This window comes from Mustelus asterias, chromosome 2 (genome assembly GCF_964213995.1).
Source record: "Mustelus asterias chromosome 2, sMusAst1.hap1.1, whole genome shotgun sequence".
NCBI lineage: Eukaryota > Metazoa > Chordata > Chondrichthyes > Carcharhiniformes > Triakidae > Mustelus > Mustelus asterias.
In genome coordinates this window covers 126,274,917-126,295,412 of record NC_135802.1, presented here as the reverse complement: position 1 = coordinate 126,295,412, position 20,496 = coordinate 126,274,917, and the positions used below count along the sequence as shown (strand labels likewise).

Genomic DNA, 20,496 nt, shown 5'->3' with positions numbered 1-20,496 from the left:
ATTCCCAGCTCATTCATGTACTTGTCAAGACGCCCCTTAAAAGTCACTACCGTATCCGCTTCCACTACCTCCCCCGGCAACGAGTTCCAGGCACCCACCACCCTCTGTGTAAAAAATCTGCCTCGTACATCTCTTTTAAAACTTGCCCCTCGCACCTTAAACCTCCGCCCCCTAGTAATTGACTCTTCCACCCTGGGAAAAAGCTTCTGACTATTCACTCTGTCCATGCCTCTCATAATCTTGTAGACTTCTATCAGGTCTCCCCTCAACCTCCGTCGCTCCAGTGAGAACAAACCAAGTTTCTCCAACCTCTCCTCATAGCTAATGCCCTCCATACCAGGCAACATCCTGGTAAATCTTTTCTGTACCCTCTCCAAAGCGTCCACATCCTTCTGGTAGTGTGGCGACCAGAATTGAACACTATATTCCAAGTGCGGCCTCACTAAGGTTCTAAAAAGCACCAACATGACTTGCCAATTTTTAAACTCAATACCCCGGCTGGTGAAGGCACGCATGCCGTATGCCTTCTTGACTACCTTCTCCACCTGCATTGCCACTTTGTGACCTGTGTACCTGTACACCCAGATCCCTTTGCCTATCAATACTCTTAAGGGTTCTGCCATTTACTGTATATTTCCTATCTGTATTAGACCTTCCAAAATGCATTACCTCACATTTGTCCGGATTAAACTCCATCTGCCATCTCTCCGCCCAAGTCTCCAACTGATCCTTATCCTGCTGTATCCTCTGATGGTCCTCATCGCTATCTGCAAATCCACCAACCTTTGTGTCGTCCGCAAACTCATTAATCAATCTAGTTACATTTTCCTCCAAATCGTTTATATATATTACAAACAGCAAAGGTCCCAGCACTGATCCCTGAGCAACGCCACTTGTCACAGCCCTCCATTCAGAAACGCACCCTTCCACTGCTACCCTCTGTCTTCTTTGACCGAGTAAGAAGTCTCACAACACCAGGTTAAAGTCCAACAGGTTTATTTGGTAGCAAAATCCACTAGCTTTCGGAGCGCTGCCCCTTCGTCAGGTAAGTGGGAGTTCTGTTCACAAACAAGGCATATAAAGACACAAACTCAAATTACAAAATAATGATTGGAATGCGAGTCTTTACAGGTAATCAAGTCTTAAAGGTACAGACAATGTGAATGGAGAGAGCGTTAAGCACAGGTTAAAGAGATGTGTATTGTCTCCAGACAGGACAGTTAGTGAGATTTTGCAAGTCCAGGCAAGTCGTGGGGGTTACAGATAGTGTGACATGAACCCAAGATCCTGGTTGAGGCAGTCCTTATCTATGCAGAACTTGGCTATCAGTCTTTGCTCAGCGACTCTGCGCTGTCATGTGTCGTGAAGGCCGCCTTGGAGAACGCTTACCCGAAGATCAGAGGCCGAATGCCCGTGACCGCTGAAGTGTTCCCCAACAGGAAGAGAACACTCTTGCCTGGTGATTGTTGAGTGGTGTTCATTCATCCGTTGTCGTAGCGTCTGCATGGTCTCCCCAATGTACCATGCCTCAGGACATCCTTTCCTGCAGCGTATCAGGTGTGGAGATGCCGGCATTGGACTGGGGTAAGCACAGTAAGAAGTCTCACAACACCAGGTTAAAGTCCAACAGGTTTATTTGGTAGCAAATACCATAAGCTTTTGGAGCAATGGTCCTTCGAAGGAGCATTGCTCCGAAAGCTTATGGTATTTGCTACCAAATAAACCTGTTGGACTTTAACCTGGTGTTGTGAGACTTCTTACTGTGCGTATCAGGTAGACAACGTTGGCCGAGTTGCAAGAGTATGTACTGTGTACCTGGTGGATGGTGTTCTCACATGAGGTGATAGCATCCGTGTCGACGATCCAGCACGTCTTGCAGAGGTTGCTGTGGCAGGGTTGTATGGTGTCGTGGTCACTGTTCTCCTGAAGATTGGATAATTTGCTGCGGACAATGGTCTGTTTGAAGTTGTGCGGTTGTTTGAAGGCAAGAAGTGGGGGTGTGGGGATGGCCTTGGCGAGATGTTCGTCTTCATCAATGACATGTTGAAAGCTCCGGAGAAGATGTCGTAGCTTCTCCGCTCCGGGGAAGTACTGGACAACGAAGGGTACTCTGTCCACCGTGTCCCATGTTTGTCTTCTGAGGAGGTCAGTGCGGTTTTTCACTGTGGCGCGTCGGAACTGTCGATCGATGAGTCGAGCGCCATATCCTGTTCTTATGAGGGCATCTTTCAGCGTCTGGAGGTGTCTATTGCGATCCTCCTCATCTGTACAGATCCTGTGTATACGGAGGGCTTGTCCGTAGGGGATGGCTTCTTTAACGTGTTTAGGGTGGAAGCTGGAGAAGTGGAGCATCGTCAGGTTATCCATGGGCTTGCGGTACAGTGAAGTGCTGAGGTGACCTGGTGTTGTGAGACTTCTTACTGTGTTTACCCCAGTCCAATCCCGGCAACTCCACTTCTTTGACCGAGCCAGTTTTGTATCCATCTTGCCAGCTCACCTCTGATCCCATGCGACTTCACCTTCTGCACCAGTCTGCCATGAGGGACCTTGTCAAAGGCCTTACTGAAGTCCATGTAGACAATATCTACTGCCCTACCCTCATCAATCATCTTCGTCACTTCCTCGAAAAATTTGATCAAGTTCGTGAGACATGACCTCCCCTTCACAAAACCATGTTGCCTCTCACTAATACGTCCACTTATTTCCAAGTGAGAATAAATCCTGTCTCGAAGAATCCTCTCCAATAATTTCCCTACCACTGATGTAAGGCTCACCGGCCTTATGAAGTGAACTTGCGCTTATCAGTGCTGCCACTGCCATGCGGGCTTGGTGACCTTGCTTGTTGGTCTTCTGCCCATCTGAGAGTACAGTGTGTCCACTTTCTGCTCCACCCCACCCAGAATTCTGATCAGTGCTCCCTCTGAAAACCTTGGTGCTGTCTTCTGGCAGCCATCCTCCTGACTGAATTTGGAACAAGTGCTGGGGGGGCGGTTAAATGGAGTGCCCCCCTGATTGAAATGCTCAAGTGATACCAGAGCAGATGAATGAGAGTCAACATGCATGTGAATGAGGTGTGTCGTGAAACCTGTGCAAATATTTTTTTTCCCTGAGTGTCTGAAAATATGACGAGATAGCATGCCACCAGTGAGCTACTCTCTGCTTTTCTCGTCCAAACCAACACATAGCCAACATGGAAAATTCTGCAGTTATTAACACTTAATTAAGTTATTTGAAAGTGGAAATGCGGAATTATTCTTAGCAATCCATCTTTAGAAAGTAAGAATATTACTGATGAATGTCCCTATTGTTGATATGTGTAGGCAGAGTTTGTTCCATGTTTCATGCTAAGAAATAAACATGTTAGAAATGAGCCTCACTTACTGATCAATGTGGAACTCAGAACAGCAGCAGAAAGCAAAATGCCTCGATGAACTTGACTCTACGCTTAAGGAAGATGTTAACTTAAAGAAACAGGTAATTTAACAAGGTGTAACATACTGGAGAATATGAACAATAACTACCAAAGAAGGAAAATAATGATTTTGTTACAAAGCTTAATCTCAGCATTTAGTTTTACATTAGGGGCAGCAAGGTGGCACAATGGTTAGCACTGCTGCCTCACAGCGGCAGGGACCAGGATTCAACTCTGGCCTCAGGTTACTGTCTGTGTGGAATTTGCACATTCTCCCTGTGTGTGTGTGGGGTTCCTCCGGGTACCCCGGTTTCCTCCCACAGTCCAAAGATGTGCAGGTTAGGTTGATTGGCCATGCTAAATTGACCCTACTGTCAGTGGATTAGCAGGGTAAATATGTGGGGTTACGGAAATAGGGCCTGGGTGGGATAATGGTCATTCAGACTCAATGGGCCGAAAGGCCTCCTTCTGCACTGTATAGATTCTACGATTCTATGATTAGTGACAGACTCCTCAAATTGAAGACAATTCATTGAAAGTCTCTTGTGCATTATGGGGTCAGAGAAATTAGGACAGAGTTAAACCAGTGGTCTGTGATGATCTAACTTGTAAAGGGTGAGTGGAAAATTACAGTTTTCAGTATTAATCACATGGGGAAGGGAGGAAGAATTAAAAACTAAATAGATATTTGCTGCAGGACACAACAGAGGATGGGGATTTATGACGTTGTCTTATTGAAGTAATAGCATAGCATGTTTGGACAATTAGAAGTACCTTGGGAAAGGACTGAAAATTAGCTGGTCACATCAGTTGTGAAATTCTGGTTGTTGTGAGACAGCAAAAGATATCCAGGCTGGAAAGGACAACTGAGCTGCTGTCTTACTGACATATTTGAACTGTGCGGAGAGGTTAAAGTGCCTGGAATTATTTATCTGGAGAATAGAAATGTTAGGGGAAGTAACATTCAAAATCCTTAACAAAGTGGAAAAATTGAACCCTGATAGTTGGCTTGAGATTGCTGAGACTGACTAGGGGAGATAAGTTGAAGCTAAGAAAATGGAAGGTGTACAGAGAGTCTAAATTTAACTCCATAAGAGTGATGAGGAATGGTCTTCCCAAACAGGCTATGGAGGAGTAAGGCAGGATTAGAGATGATTGTGACAGGTGATTGTTTAAGGAATAGACAGATGGGTTCCAGGGTGTCTTTTTGTCTATGGTTCTGTATTTTCCTACCTTTCTAAGAGGATATTGATTGCACTGCCTGATAAAGTATATTGAACAGGTTTTCTCATTTCACATATTCTAATATTTTACCCTGTATTTTTTCAAAGTCCCGTTTAAAAAGCGATGGACTATAAGGGCTTGTGAAAGTGGCGGTCCGGTATTTTTGCTGGGTGAGATTGCAAACCCTCTTTAAGTCTTAGCTCTCTCTTAAAGGCGTATCTTTGCTGTTTGAGGAATAGGGAGTTACCTCGAACAGGCCGTCTGATGTGACACTGCAATGCCTTCAGCGCCCATTTCGCGACGCTGGCTGACATAAAGCTGCCAGCGTGCAAGGGTGCTGCCTCCTCCATCCGTGCTGTCCACCGCCTCGCCTCAGTGCTGGCTGGGCGCCGCGGCAGCAGTGCTGGTCTCTCCCCCATACCCTGCATCCCAATGCCGGCCGCCTCGAGTAAAAACGTTCCCCAGCAGCAACGAGCGGGCCGTTCAGCCATGGCCGCCGGCGACTATTCCATCAACCTTACGGTGCAGCAAGTCCTGAGCCTGTGGGCACACGGTACCCTGCGGCACTTCACAGGTAAAGGCACGGGGAAGCTGCTCCTGGGCTATGGGAAGGGGGGGGGGGGGGGCAGACAAGGATACTGAAGTGAAGTGAAGTGATTGCCGCGGCTGCAGAGCGGGGCGGTGGGATTGCTGAGCTTGCTCCAGCTCCAGGCCGCGAATTCAAGTGAAGGCATGGGGAAGACTGGAATGAAATCCAGAGCAGTGAGGGGAAGGCTGGCCAGTCTCCTCAATACCTGGCTCATTGAAAGCAGCAAGAGTTACAGCACAGCCAGGGGAGCTACCAGCTCTCTCTCTCTCTAGGTTACAAATATGTAGCTATTGGATGTAACAATTGTTTCCAGTTGTGACTTGGAAAGCTTAGGGCCGCAGTGGATAAAACCCAGAGGAGAAACAACCCTTCTGATGCATTAAAACCAATATTGCCGATTAAGTAGGCAGAATTTTTTTTTTGTTGGGAATTAACCTGATTAAAATCCATATATTTTTTTGAAGATGTTCAGATCAGTTGGGGAAAATGATCCTTGTTGGTCTACACACTACCACATTAAATGGAGGGCAGGGACAGAATTTTTTTTTCAATATAACTTTTTCCCCCTTCCCGTATAAAAAATGGTAATGTGTTGAGCAATACTGAATAAAGAGTTAATTACATTATCCACAGAGTAAAGGGTAAGGAAATAAGACACTGCAACATGAATTATATATCAAGCCGCCAATCTGCCAGTGGGATTGTTCTTTGTCCCTGGCAAATGACAGTATCACATGCAAGATTGACTACTATAATCAAATGCCATTTAACAATCACTTGTACTATGCAAAGTGCTTATGAAATGGGCTCGACCAAGTGGTAGATCTACTCAAGACCTGAGGAGCAATTATTTCTATTGTGTCCAACAAATTCAAAATTTTAATTGTACGTTTACTTTGAACTGTGTTAGGCTGTGTTGCATTGGTAGAATCGAATCTGTTGTCCATTCATACACTCCATTCACGTGGCTAAATGGGAATCCAGATGTGGCTATTTATGATAAATAAAAAATGAGCAATAGACACCTTCATTGTGCATGTGATCTCTACTTATTTATATGGTATATACATGTGCACTCAAACTATTTTGTTGAGAAAAACATAAATAAAAAGCAGGGTGTTCTTGATCATTTTGAGAGTTTTAATTCCTTCATTACTGGTTGGTAATGGAAGTTTATGTTAATATGCAGGTGAAGTACATTTTCCTGTATTGTGAAGACATACATTGTACATTCCACTAAATTTTGAGTATGTGGTGAAACATCTGTGGTTAGACAACAATTTTTATTGGCGAACACCTAATAGAGCAATGTACAACTTGGTGTATGATATGCAAGTGACACCATTGGCAGCCATGCCTTAAGTAGCCTGGGTTGTAAGCTCCAGAATTCCCAACTTGAGCATCTCCTTTTTTTTCTCTCTCTCTCCCTTCAAATATCTCTTCCTCTAAGATTTAGCTATCACCTATCTTAATATGTCCCCTTCTGTGACTGTAAACCTTTGTTTGATAACATTCCTGTGAAGCACCTTGGGATGTTTTATTAAATTAAATATATCGTACAAGCTTTCAAGATTGAGAATTCCTTACAAAATAAAGAGATTCGAGTCTTATTATCTAAGCAGCAATGCATTTTGGGATCTTTGTAAAGTATTGCAGAATTTATTCCACCATCTTTTTATTATTTATGTTGTGTATGAGCATGCTGTATTTAGTCTCTGGTTATGTCCCATGTGGTTAGGCCAGAAGTAATCATAGAGATTTATTTTACTGCACCTTCAATATTATAAATAGAATAAACGTTGGCAAAAACACACAACTGTTTCATTGTGGGGGAGGGGTTGAACTAAATAGTTTTTTTTAACTGATGAAAAGATACAGTGGAATCCTGGTTGTTTAAAGCAGCTTAATCCCAGTTGTAATACTGGCCTGCACCAGCTTTATCTTGCAGGATTTCATTTGATGAATTGCAAGTTGTTTTGTTTCCACACAATGGCTTGAAAGGACCATCACAGCATTGTGCTTTGCCATGTACAATAAAGCTGTTCACAGTCCCAGTGACGATATCTCGTTCGATTAGGTCATCAAAAGCAAGAGTGTTTTGTTGGCTTTGATAGTTTCCCCAGCTCCCCTTTTCAAATGGCAACAGTCCCTTTGAGATTGTAACAAGTAATGCTATCAGGTGAAGAGGGGTTGAATGGCTCACCTCTTTCCCTAGTTTGATTTCAAAGTATATGTTTACCAATTCAATGAGTGTTAAACTGTTCATTTGCTGTGTGTGTAAGGGACATAAACGCTGTGTGTGTAAGGGACATAAACGCTGTGTGTGTAAGGGACATAAACGCTGTGTGTGTAAGGGACATAAACGCTGTGTGTGTAAGGGACATAAACGCTGTGTGTGTAAGGGACATAAACGCTGTGTGTGTAAGGGACATAAACGCTGTGTGTGTAAGGGACATAAACACTGTGTGTGTAAGGGACATAAACGCTGTGTGTGTAAGGGACATAAACGGGGGGGGGGGGGGAGGAAATCCAGTCTAAAAGAAATAATAAAAATGTGCTCGTTCTCAGGTCCATACATATAAAAAAAATTTACACGGTGGGAAGATTAAATAATTTTAAAGTTGAATAAAGACTAAAGTGATGTGGTTTTCACAGGTTGATGAGGTGGATCTGGACTGAGCTTGAGTGCTTTTGCTGGCAAAAGATGTATTCGGACAATTTATCTTCTTCTGAGACAGCAGCTGCTGGGTTGAGTTAATCTGTCTGCAACACACAGTCAAATTGCAGGCAAGGTTTGGGTTTGCAAGATAGGTGGATGGGGAGAATGAGGCCCACATGGGTCCTTGCCACTATGGCATTTTTCCTGCTTCTGTATTTGGTCTGCAGAAAACAATTTCTTCAATACAAAAAGAGTTGGCTTGTTTATCACATGATCTTGTATCCAACTGAACTGGAGTTGGCTTGTCACATGATTTGATTTATTATTGTCACATGTATTAGTATACAGTGAAAAGTATTGTTTCTTGCGTGCTATACAGACAAAGCATACGATACATAAAGAAGGCAAGGAGAGAGTGCAGAATGTAGTGTTACAGTCATAGCTAGGATGTCGAGAAAGATCAACTGGTGCGAGGTAGGTCCATTCAGAACTCTGATGGCAGCAGGGAAGAAACTGTTCTTGAACCAGTCGGTACGTGACCTCCAGACTTTTGTATCTTTTTCCTGACGGAAGAAGGTGGACGAGAGAATGTCTGGGGTGCATAGGGTCCTTAATTAATCTGGCTGCTTTGCCGAGGCAGTGGAAAGTGTAGACAGAGTCAATGGATGGGAGGCTGGTTTGCGTGATCGATTGGGCTACATTCACGATCTTTCGATTCTCCGTACAACTGACCAGGGAGTCCAAAGATGTGCGGATTAGGTTAATTGGCCATGCTAAATTGCCCCTTGGTGTCCCGGGATGCGTAGGTTAGAGGGATTAGCGGGTAAATATGTAGGGATATGGGGATAGGGCCTGGGTGGGATCGTGGTCGGTGCAGACTCGATGGGCCGAATGGCCTCTTTCTGCACTGTAGGGTTTCTATGAAATATGGTCATACGTAGTGTATTCCAGGTGGATGGCTTCAACTTTATTGGATTATTGTTGGGCAGACTCTTTCCTTAGCCAGAGCTCATTGTATGAGATAATTGCATCTAATGCGTAGTCCCTACCCAGGTGATTGTTAGGACATTCTGTGAATGGGTTAGGACATGATCCCATTGACACTCCTTCAAGGTAAATGTCATTGTGTTTTCTAGACAGGTTGGCTTCACTTAATGAGTTGCAATTTATCATGTACAGTGGTGCAAATTTTCAGCCATTTGAGAAGCTGCATTTATTTTAGTCACTGGAATGTGACTAAATTTTAATATTTCTTTGTAACATGCCATATAGTGGATTATTTGGTATTACGAGAACTAAAGATCTGTAATTCACTGTTGTATTCTCCGAAGAACATTTTGCTGTCAAGCTGGTATAGATTATAGGCTAGTGGTGGGCAACCTACAGCCCAGGGACCACATGTGGCCCATCAGAGTTCTGAGTGCAGCCCACGAGGCATTTAGTTGCCATGCACAGCATTACCAGATTTCACTAGTTTCCATCAGGTGTAGTTTATTTTCCCTGCAGGTATGACTAAAGTGATGTGCACATAAAGCAAGGGCACATGTGGTGAGGTTCATGCTGATTGCACACATGTGCTCCCACTGCATCCAATTAAGGTGCAGATATTTCTCTTATTTACCATTTAAGGTTAATGACAGCTTTATAAATATATGATTAAGCATTTTCTATAACTTGTTATGAAATACTTGACATGTATTCAATATTATTCGTGAGACTATAATTACTGAACATGCCAATTTCAATCTTGCGGCCCCCTGAAGCAGAGGGCCACTCATCTCCGAGATTGCCCATCTTGTATAGACTGAATTTAAATCTCCAACTTGCATTTAAATAGTACTTTTTAACATCGTGAAATGCATTGGCATGCTTTTCCAAGGCATCATCCAATAAAATGGTCATGGAGCCAAAAAAAAACATAATGGGTTCCTTTTTAGTTGTGATTAGAATTTGTGTCAGAGACAAGTTGAGAGACTTGATCATGGCTTAACTACTTTCTTTTTGCTTTTTTTTGTAAATAGCTAAAATGAGTTTCATTAAAATTAAAAAAAATGTAATATAGTTAATCAACTAAGGTTGATTTTGCACCCATCCAGATAGTTATCTACAGAGACCTGATGCCAGTATCCAACCTCATTTGGAAGAGGTTGCTGTATGGGAAAAATGAAATTAAAATAATCCAACTTTTCAACGGATATCTAAAACGTATGCATTTCCTGGGAATTATTCATGGAATCATAGAATCACACGCACAAAGAGGCTCTTTTTTGAAAAGCAATCCAATTAACCCCACTCCCTGCTCTTTTCCTATATCCCTGTATTTTTTCTCTTGCAATTATTTATCTATATTGAAATGGGATTGTTAGTTAGGGAAGGACACCAGGAAAAGTTTCTTCAACAGTAATTGAGGTTCAAGAAAATCTGAGGAAAATGTATTTCAATGTAATAGTTATTGTACATTTCAATGTGTCTAAATAAACTAATACTTTGGATTTAATTATATCTCCATAATTATATTCCTGTTAATAAAACTCTTGCGCCTCATCCATCATGTAACCACCCCTGCTCCCCCTCCCCCCATTAAAAGATCATCAGTACTTCATATTATATCCAAAAATGGTAGATGTAGGGTCAGAAATTGGTGGAATGGCAGTTTTGTTGACAATCAATGTTAATTGGGCTTTTTTGTTCACAATCAACATTATACTGACGACTGAGATGTTTAATCCACTAAGAGTACTGTGTTGTCAATGTCACATCTGGGACCTCATGAATGCTGTGCCCAATTATCTGTCTCATGATGCATTTATTTTATTAATTAGTCAAAAATAAAGCAAAAGGTGGAGAAGGCAATAGATTGCATTAGCTAAATTGGAGACAAAATGGTTGAGAGAAAAGTATTCGGTTTTATAAAAAAAGTAGAGAAGGGAACATTGTAACCCAGTTGTGTTTGTAAATTGTTGCACTGGTCCCGAGTGAATGTCAGGGTAGTTGTACACTATGTCTAGAACCAGTTTCCGTATCCATGGTCAGGTTCAGTGGATTTCACTATCTTCAGAGGAACATGGGACTTGTTAAATGAAAAAACGTTCATTTAGTTTGCCTAACACCACTCTAGTAGTCACAGAATATAATGACTAATCGTAGCAATCGTATTCTTCAGAATGAAATAAACTATCAATTGGGAAGGCACAGATTAATAAAGAGAGTCAGCGTGTATTTGTTAAAGACAGGTTGTGCTTGACTAACATGACAGAATTCCTTCATTAAAATCGTGCAATGTATGTATGTATGAACGTTTGGGAAGCATTTAACAAAATGCAACATAGACTTATTAGGAAGATGGGGGAAGCCCATGGAATTAGAGAGGAAGTGTCAGTGTAAATACAGAATGGGCTCAATGGCAGGATGCAAAGCATGGTGAATAGATTTTTTTTTTCAGACTGGGAGGTGGTTTGCTGTCAGTTTTGGGTCCACTACTCTTTTTTTCAATTTTTATAAATGACGGGGACTTCTATATAGGGAGCAACATTATAAATTTTATATATGCTATGAACTTGGCAAAAGTAGTAGACCGTGATGAGGATAGCTAATACTAAAAGACAGCATAGTATAAATGTCATCATTTAGAAAAGTAAAAAAAGAACTGAGAGATCTTTGAGTCCTTGTACACAAATCCTTAAAGGTGGTAAGGTAAAATGATGAAGTGATTCTTAAAATGAGTCAGCTGTGGCTCAGGTGGTCGCACTCTCCCTGAGCCAGAACGTTCTGGACTTGCGTTCTGCACCTGCAAGAATGCTGCACTGCCGGTGTTGTCGTTTGAGTGAGATGTTAAACTTCAGATAGACACAAAAGATCCGATGGCACTATTTTTTGAAGGAGAGCAGGGGAGTTGTCCATGGTGTCCAGGCCAATATTTACCCCTCAATCAGCATCATAGGTTATTTAGTCATTATCACATTGTTGTTAATGAGAACTTGCCGTGCGTAAATTAACTGATGTGTTTTCTGAGTATGTTTAAAAAAAGACTTAGTACTTTGGGACATCTGGTGGTTGTGAAAGACTGTATAAATGCAACCTTTATTTAACTTTCATTTATAAATAGAGAAATAGAATATAAATAAAAGTAGAGATATACCAGAACACTAAATCATGCCATTACATCTCAGACTGAGTATCGTGGACAATTCTAGGCACCACACTTCAAGAAAGATGTAAGCCTTAAACAAGATACAGAGGAGACTTGTCAAGATGTTAGAAAGGATGGGGAAAAATAGGCTGTTCTCTTTGGAACACAGAAGATTTGGAGATTTTGCTACAGTAGATAGAAACCACTCTCTGGTGAGTGGGTCAGTGAAATAGGTCATAGATTCAAAACCATTGGTGAAAAATTTAGAGTGGGGCGATTATTTTTTGAACAGGAATGTGGGGTTGAAGTTACAGTCAGATCACCCATGAGCTTTAATGACAGGGTAGGCTCAAGGGACTGAGTGGCCTACTCCTGCTCCTAATTTGTATGTTGGGATGTGGAGCATTCTACCTCAAAGATAATGGAAGTTGATTCAATTGGACAAGTACGTTCCTTTTACCTTTTTTGGTACTTTTATTTCTAATCAAAAAAGCCAATTCAAATTAAGTCAGATTGGTCCCCACCTGAAGGACAAACTAGATCCAAGCTGACAAGGCAAAACATTGCACCTCTTCCCGATTCTAGTGCTTCATCTTAGCGACAAGGCTGAGGTGGTTTTGAAAAATTGTATCTGGTGAAGCCTTGGTTTAACCTCTGGCTACCCTGATCCTTACTAGAGGATAACTAATTTAACAGGGTTATTTACGAACAGCAGGGAATGAGAGATTAAGCATCACTATTCTTTCAAAGAGCTGGCAGAGGCATGGCTGGCTAAATGACCTCTTTCTGTGCTATGATTCTATGAAGCTGCCTACTACAGGCCTAGATTTAATGAAAAACTCCATGGTTTGAGAACCATAGCTCTAAAGCTGTTATTGTGCTACACTTAACATGTCATGTCATGCATCACTTGCATACTGTGTCTCAAAACTTTATTTTCTGCAGGAATTCTAATTTATATTTGAATGATGGGCACTTTTCTGAGTGAAACAGTTTTGTATGCTGAAAATTATTGCCTTTTTTCCACAACAGGAATGTGAATGTCAAGACTTCCACAAAAATATTGCCAAGACCAATTTAAAATTTATCAACAATTCACAACCTATTGAAGTGAGATGTCAGAGACTCATTGATCATTGTATGGATACCTAATGTAACTAATTATCAAATCTAAATGGCTGCAGCAGGAATAATTTGTAATAGCATTTAGCACTGAGTTCAAAGGGAAGCTTTGCACTGAGAATAAACTTTTATCAGCTTTGTTAAGGCTGTTTACAGACTGGTAGAAATCATCTAACAATATGTGGCGAATCATAATTCCTAGCATATATTTTACTTCATAAATTCCTGGATTTTATTTGCATTTAATACTTTCCAATAAGTTTTGGCTTGTTGTCGTATGTAGTTCACAACTGGTAAAGGTCCTTGTTGCCTTTCTACTCTGTTCATACTCATGTATTGATTGTTGATCTCTGGAAATTCCTCTCTGAAATTGACCATTTTTGCCCAAATCTACATGTAACTCAAGCAATGAGAAAATAAGCAACAAATGTGCCTAAAACATTAGATCACCACAGCCCAGAAATTGCTGTTAGTCTTTTTTTAATGCTGATAACCTTTAACAAACTAGAATAGCAATCAAAATTGGCTGCATCCAGATGTCCTGGCGGCCATTCACCCAATACTATCAAAAGTGGATTATTCATTCATTGCTGTTTGTGGGATCTTGCTGTGTGCAGAATGTCTTCTCTGTTTGCTCACGTGCATTGAGATTACCTGTGGGAGATATAATAAATTCAAATCTTTCATTTTGAGTGTATTGCTCTTAAGCGCGCTTTGCTCTGTTTTGAAAGCAGGCCATTCAGTTCCTGTAGCCTGTGGCACCATTCTTTTGTGCAAATCAGCAGTGAACTAATAATTTTTTTTTGCATTTGCACCATATTCTTTGAACCGTAGAACTATAGAATCCCTACGGTGCAGAAGGAAGCCATTCAGCCCATCGAGTTGGCATGGACTCCAAAAGAGCATCTTACCCAGTCCCGTCCTATCCCCATAACCCCTACATTGCTGATCCATCTAACCTACATGTCTTTAGACATGTTGATATCCTTACCTAATAAAGATCTACTTGCCTCAGCCCAAAAACTCTATTTGACTCAGAACACCCAGAATTGTGAATAAGGAGGTTTCAAATTTTGAAAAATTATTTCCTGACTTTGTACCTGAAAGGTCTGGCTCTAATCTTATTGTCTATTCATGATTCTCCTATCTGAGGAAATAATTTCTCTGTATCTACCCTATCAAATCACTAACATTTTAAACACTCTGATCAGATTATCCCTCATTTTCCTTTTAATTCTGTGTAACCTGTTATAGTTTATCCCTCCCAAGTCCACTACCTTTCTGATGATTCTGAGCTGCAGTTCCTCAAACTAATGTATCCTTCCTGAAGTGTGGTGCCCAGAACTGAACACAGCTCCGATTAGAGCATAACCAAGATTTTGTACTTCATATGTAGAAGGCATAACATTCTCCCCTTTTATATCAAGGAGTCTGAAATACAAAGACAAATACAGCTCTTTCATGACATCCAAAACATTTTGTAGTCAATGAAATATGTTTGATGTGACAAATCAGCCAACTTGTGCACAGTAAGTTTCCTGCTATCAGCAATGTGACGATAACCGGATGACCTGTTTTATGACATTCGAGGGATAAATATTAGCCAAGGCACCAGGGATAACTTGCTTGCCTTTTAATGCTCACCTGAGAGCACAAATGAGGCAACAGTTTAAATATCTTCTCAAAGATGACACTGGGGGGACAGATCAGGGTGGGCTCTGACACGAGGGGGGCAGATGCAGTGCTCTCTCAGAAGAGCACTGGAGTGTTAGGGTTGGTTTTGTACTTGTCTTGGACTGGGATTTGAGTCCACAGTTTTGTGATGTGGGTGGGAGTGCTATTAACTAAGTCACAGTGGATAGACTTGGATTCATAGAATCATAAAATTCCTACAGTGCAGAAGGAAGCCGTTCAGCCCATCGAGTCTGTACTGAACACAATCCCGCCCAGGCCTATTCCCATAACCCCAGATTTACCTTGCTAATCCCCCAGGCACTAGGATCAATTTAAGGCTAATCAACCTAACCTGCACATCTTTGGACTGTGGGAGGAAACCAGAGCACCTGGAGAAAACCAACCCAGACATGGGGAAAATGTGCAGACTCTGCACAGACAGTAACCCGAGGCTGGAATTGAACCTGGGTCCCTGGCACTGTGCCACCGTGCAATATCCTTTTATGATTGCATTTTGTACCTTCCTACTGGCTTTTAATGATTTGTTTAACTGGACCGCCAAATCTTTTTGCTCTCCTATACTTACAGGTTCTTGCCATTCCATTTAGGAGACGCATAGATTTATCTTTCTGGGTCCAAAGTGGATGACATCACACTTGGACACATTGAACTCCATTTGCTGTAGTTTCACTCATTTAATTTGTTTATATGTCCCTTTGCAACTTTTTCTATGACCATTTCTGCTGCCATCTGTACTAATTGTTCCACTGAACTTAATGTCATCTGAAATCTTTATATTTGCACCTCTCTTCCAGCTTCTTAATACGTAGTGAAATGTAGCTGTCTAGAAAGGTGGTCTAGCTGGATTTCTGTTGTCATTTGAATATCTATGTGGTAGGATGTAGTTTAAGGCTTCTGATTCACCTCCTGCATCACTTAAGCTGGTCGCCAGGCACCGGGAACAAAAAGGCTCCTTCAGTGTCCTGGAAATGGCACAACACCTCAACAACAACTTGCATTTATATAGTACGTGGTTATATGGCACAGCCATCTCATTGCATTTTCAGGAACTGCCAATTTAACAAGTGAAGATCCAGCACAACTCTTCACTGCCTGTTCAGAATGACTATCTTTGCCATGCATTTGTTTGGAAATGGGGGTAACAATGATGCTCACACTTCACTTGCAATGTAATTCGCTTCATCCCTTCATTGTCATTGTAAATAACATACAAGATTCCCAACCTGGAGTAACATCTAAGACATTGAAAACCACACTTGTTTTTATGTGTTCTCTTTATCTTGCTCCTACAAAGATTATAGCATCTCCTGTATTTCTAGCTATTTCCCTTTCTACCTGTTCCCCTCTTGTTTTATTTGTTCCTGTTTACATTCCTCTCCTTTTGATTCATTTCTCTTCCACTTTTTCCTCATGCCATCTTTTATTTCAGCTCTGACCCAAATGGTTGGTGGGTAGTACTCTTGTTTGAGTGAGAAGGTTCAAGTCCTGTTCTGGAGACATTAGCACATAACCTTGACTAATACACCTGTGCAGTACTGAGTGACTGTTGCACTGTGACTATGAGCGTAAATTTTCCATCCCGCCCACTACGGGAATCATAGTCGGTGGGGTGGGGGGGCACGCAGAGGTCCGTTGACCTCAGACAGGATCTTCCAGTTTTGCGGTGAGCACGGCCAGAAAATCCCACCTTACAGGTCTTTCAAATGTAACATTAAACCATCTGCCCTCTCTGAATGTGAAAGATCCCACAGCACTATTCAAAGAAGAGTCTAGTATTCTGAACAGTAATTATCCCTTAACCAACATCACTAAAACACATTGGCTGGAATTTTCCAGCCGTTCATGCTGGTGGATTCTCTGGTCCTACTGTAGTGAACGGAGATTTGGCTGAGCACCAAATTCTCCGTCCTCACTTGCAGTGGTGGTGAGGTGTGAATGACTGGAAGATTCCTTTATCTGGTCATTACCTTAAGGGGCAAGTTAGCATGGCTTATTCACCTAACCTACACATCTTTGGACTGTGGGAGGAAACCCACTCAGACACGGGGAGAATGTGCAAATGCTACACAGTCGCCAAAAGCTGGAATTGAACTCTGGTCCCTGATGCTGTGAGGCAGCAGTGCTAACCACGTGCTATCCATAAACTTATTGCTCTTTGTAGGATGTTGCTGTAAACTGTGCTTCCTACATTAAAACAGTAACTAGACTTCAAAAGTATTTCCTTGACTGTTCACTCATTGTTTTCTTGTTCTGTTCTCTTCACTTGTCTTCATTGTCAAATCATAATTATCTAGGTGGATGAAATTTATTTTTATGCAGTATGTTAATTGGAAACTAAATTATTCTCTCCCACTCTCTTGCTCTTTATTGAGCAGGAGGAAGCTTACCAGTGTTCTGTTGCTAAGCCATGCAGGATTCAGTTGGTTAAATTTTAATAACACTCATCGTATGTTCTGATGGGAAAGCAGTCCTATGTCTAAATGTGGTGTGTCCTATCCCCCTGTGGTCAGGCAAACAAAGTCTTAAATTTCTCAGTAACTTGTTTTGGAGATTCATTTAAGTGAGATGGATTTCACCTGTATCAGACATTTCCTAAGAAAAAGCTCCACATCCCAATATTGAAGTCTCAGCAAATGTGTGTTTGGTATTTTCACTATCTTATCATCTCTTAGGAGTAATTATTTAATGTGTTTACCATCTCCTGTGCATGCTTGTTTTAAGCTTGTGCAAATCCCTTGGGGGTTTTAACTTCCTCCTCTGTTATAATGAAAGAATAGTTTAGAATCATAGAAACCCTACAGTACAGAAAGAGGCCATTCGGCCCATCGAGTCTGCACGGACCACAATCCCACCCAGGCCCTACCCCCATATCCCTACATATTTTACCCGCTAATCCCTCTAATCTATGCATCACAGGACACTAAGGGGCAATTTTAGCATGGCCAATCGACCTAACCCGCACATCTTTGGACTGTGGGAGGAAACCGGAGCACCCGGAGGAAACCCACGCAGACACGAGGAGAAGGTGCAAACTCCACACAGACAGTGACCCAAGCCGGGAATCAAACCCAGGTCCCTGGAGCTGAGAAGCAGCAGTGCTAACCACTGTGCTACCGTGCCGCCCACGGTGTTTGGTGTTCTGCTTGTGCCTATTGCATTTCATCTCTTGATATTCCTGCAAATTGTTCACTCATTGTTCTTATTGGTTTGGTTCATGAATAGTGACTCTCAAGCATCTTATTGAGGAGACCACTGTTCCTTCCGGGTTTCTTGATTCATTTGACTTGGCCATCTGAACATATGAATTAAGAACAGGAGTAGGCCACCTGGCTCTTCCAGCTTGCTCTGTCATTCAATGAGATGATGGCTGACCTAATTGTAACTTTGGCTCCACGTTCCCACCTACCCCATATAACCTTTCACCCCTTGCTTATCGAGAATCTACCTCCCTCTGCCTCCTTTGCCTTTTGAGGAAGCGTTCCCTTGAGACACAACCTTCAGAGAAAAAAAAATCTCCTCATCTCTTTCTTAAATAGACCCCCTTATTGGACGAATCTATTCGTAGATTCTCCCACGAGAGGAAGCATCCTTTCCACATCCACCCTGTCAAGATCCCTCAGGATCTTGTTTCAATCAAGTTGCTCCTTCCCCTTCTAAGCTCACCTGTCCAACCTTTCCACATATAAGTACCCACCCAATCCAGATATTAGTTTAGTAAGCTTTCTTTGAACTGTTTCCAATGCTTTTGCATCCTTCCTTCAATAATGAGAACAGTACTCCAGATATGGTCCCACCAATGCCCTGCACAACTGAAGCATAACCTGCCTACTTTTGTATTATATTCTCGCAATAAATTTGATTTGCTTTTTTAACTACTTGCTGTACCTACATTTTAGCTTTTTACGATTCATGCAACAGGACGCCCAGATCCTTCTGCATCTCAGCTCTGCAATCTCTCGCCATTTAGATAATCTGTTTATTTTTGCCTGCAAAAATGGGCAAATTCACACTTTTCCTCATTATACCCTATTTCTTTGCCCACTCAATAAGGTTACAAAGGGATATAGCTAGGTCGTGTCTTCTTCACAACGTACTATCTTAAATTTGCACCATACCAATGGTTGCTTCATACAAATCATTTGTATGAATTGTAAAATGTTCAGGCCCCAGCACAGATCCCTGTGGCACACCACTCGTTGCATCTCAGCAAAAGACCCATTGATACCTACTCTAAGCTTCCTGTTCGCCAGCTAAACTTCTATCCATGCCAATATGTCACTCCCATTAGCTTCAATCTTTTACAATCTTTGTTGTGGCATTTTATCAAATGCTATCTGAAAATGTAAGTACATTGCATCTACCAATTTCCCCTTTGCCCACAGGACATGTTACTACTTCAAAGAACTCCAATTAATTAGTTAAACATGATTTCCCTTTCATAAAACTGCCCTACATGTTCCAAGTGCCCTGTTATAATCTCTCTTTAATAGCTTCTAACATTTTCCCTATGTCATATTAATTAACTGGCCTGTAGTTTGCTTATTTGTCTCCCTCCATTTTTTGAATAAAGGAGTTACATTTGCTATTTTCCAATCTCTTGGAACCTTCCCTGAATCTAGGGAATGTTAGAAAGTTAAAATCAAGCATCCACTATCTCACTCACCACTTGTGAAGTCCATCAAGACCTGGGGACTTTTCTACTCGCAGCTCGAGCAATTTTCTCAGTACCACTTCCCCGGTGATTGTAATTTTCCTGAGTTTTGCCCTCCTTTCCATTTTCTGATTGATGACTATTTCTGGGATGTTACTTGTTTCCACTATAGTGAAGACCGATACAAAATTTCAGTACATCTACCATCTTCTTTTCCATTATCCATTCCACAGACTTGCTCACTTTGATTCATTTTGTTTTTAAATATCTACAGAAACTCCTATCTGTACTTTTTTTTCCTTTACCTTTATCAATCTTTTGGTCACTATTTCTTTTTGATATTCTGTCCAATCTTCTGACCTGCCACCTATCCTTGTGCAATTATGTGCTTTTTCTTTTAAGTTTACACTATCCTTTCAGTTAACCCTAGATAGTGGATTTCCCCTGAGAATTTTTCTTTCTTGTTGGAATTTATACATTGTATTCTGAAATATCCCCTTAAATGTCTGCCATTGCACCTCTACTGACCAATCCCCTTTACCCTCATAATTTCCCTCATTTACGTTTAAAATACTAGACGCTCTCTCAATGCTGCAGAAAATAGTGAATCCCCTTCACTACTCCCTACTACCACTACATTGTTTTTTTTATTCCTGCCACTTGAATGGCTTCCTGTACCACAGTGTCAAGGTCCACTTGCTGATCCTCCCTGCAGCTCCCACTCTCCACTAAACAAATGGCGGCTCCTGCACTCCTGCCCACGTGAGTCACCTTACCTGCCTCACTTGCAGTCACACCGTCCTGTGCCTGATCCGAAGACTCTGAGCTGGAGCTGCAAATATGAAATGCAGATTTGTTTACCCTGGGTCCCGCTGCATCCTTCTGCTCCTTTTCCGATCCCACGTCCCCATCGGGTACCTGATATTTTTAAACTGTGTCTCCAAGTTCTAGTCATCCTACAAGGGGAAACAACCACTCTGTCAAGTCCACACAGGATCTTCTGTTTCAGTAAGAT

The 20,496-nt window shown here is 41.7% G+C and overlaps 1 protein-coding gene across 1 annotated transcript in view; it reads left to right on the top strand.

Annotated features, from left to right (window-relative positions):
* The first annotated feature begins 4,931 nt into the window (after positions 1 to 4,931).
* The window catches only part of tmem170b (transmembrane protein 170B), a 57,435-nt gene continuing 41,870 nt past the window's right edge, over positions 4,932 to 20,496 (top strand). Inside the window, exon 1 of the mRNA XM_078241077.1 lies at positions 4,932 to 5,210. Within this exon, the coding sequence (XP_078097203.1) occupies positions 5,069 to 5,210 (142 nt within the window). The 5' untranslated portion in view covers positions 4,932 to 5,068. The remainder of the gene's footprint in view (positions 5,211 to 20,496) is intronic.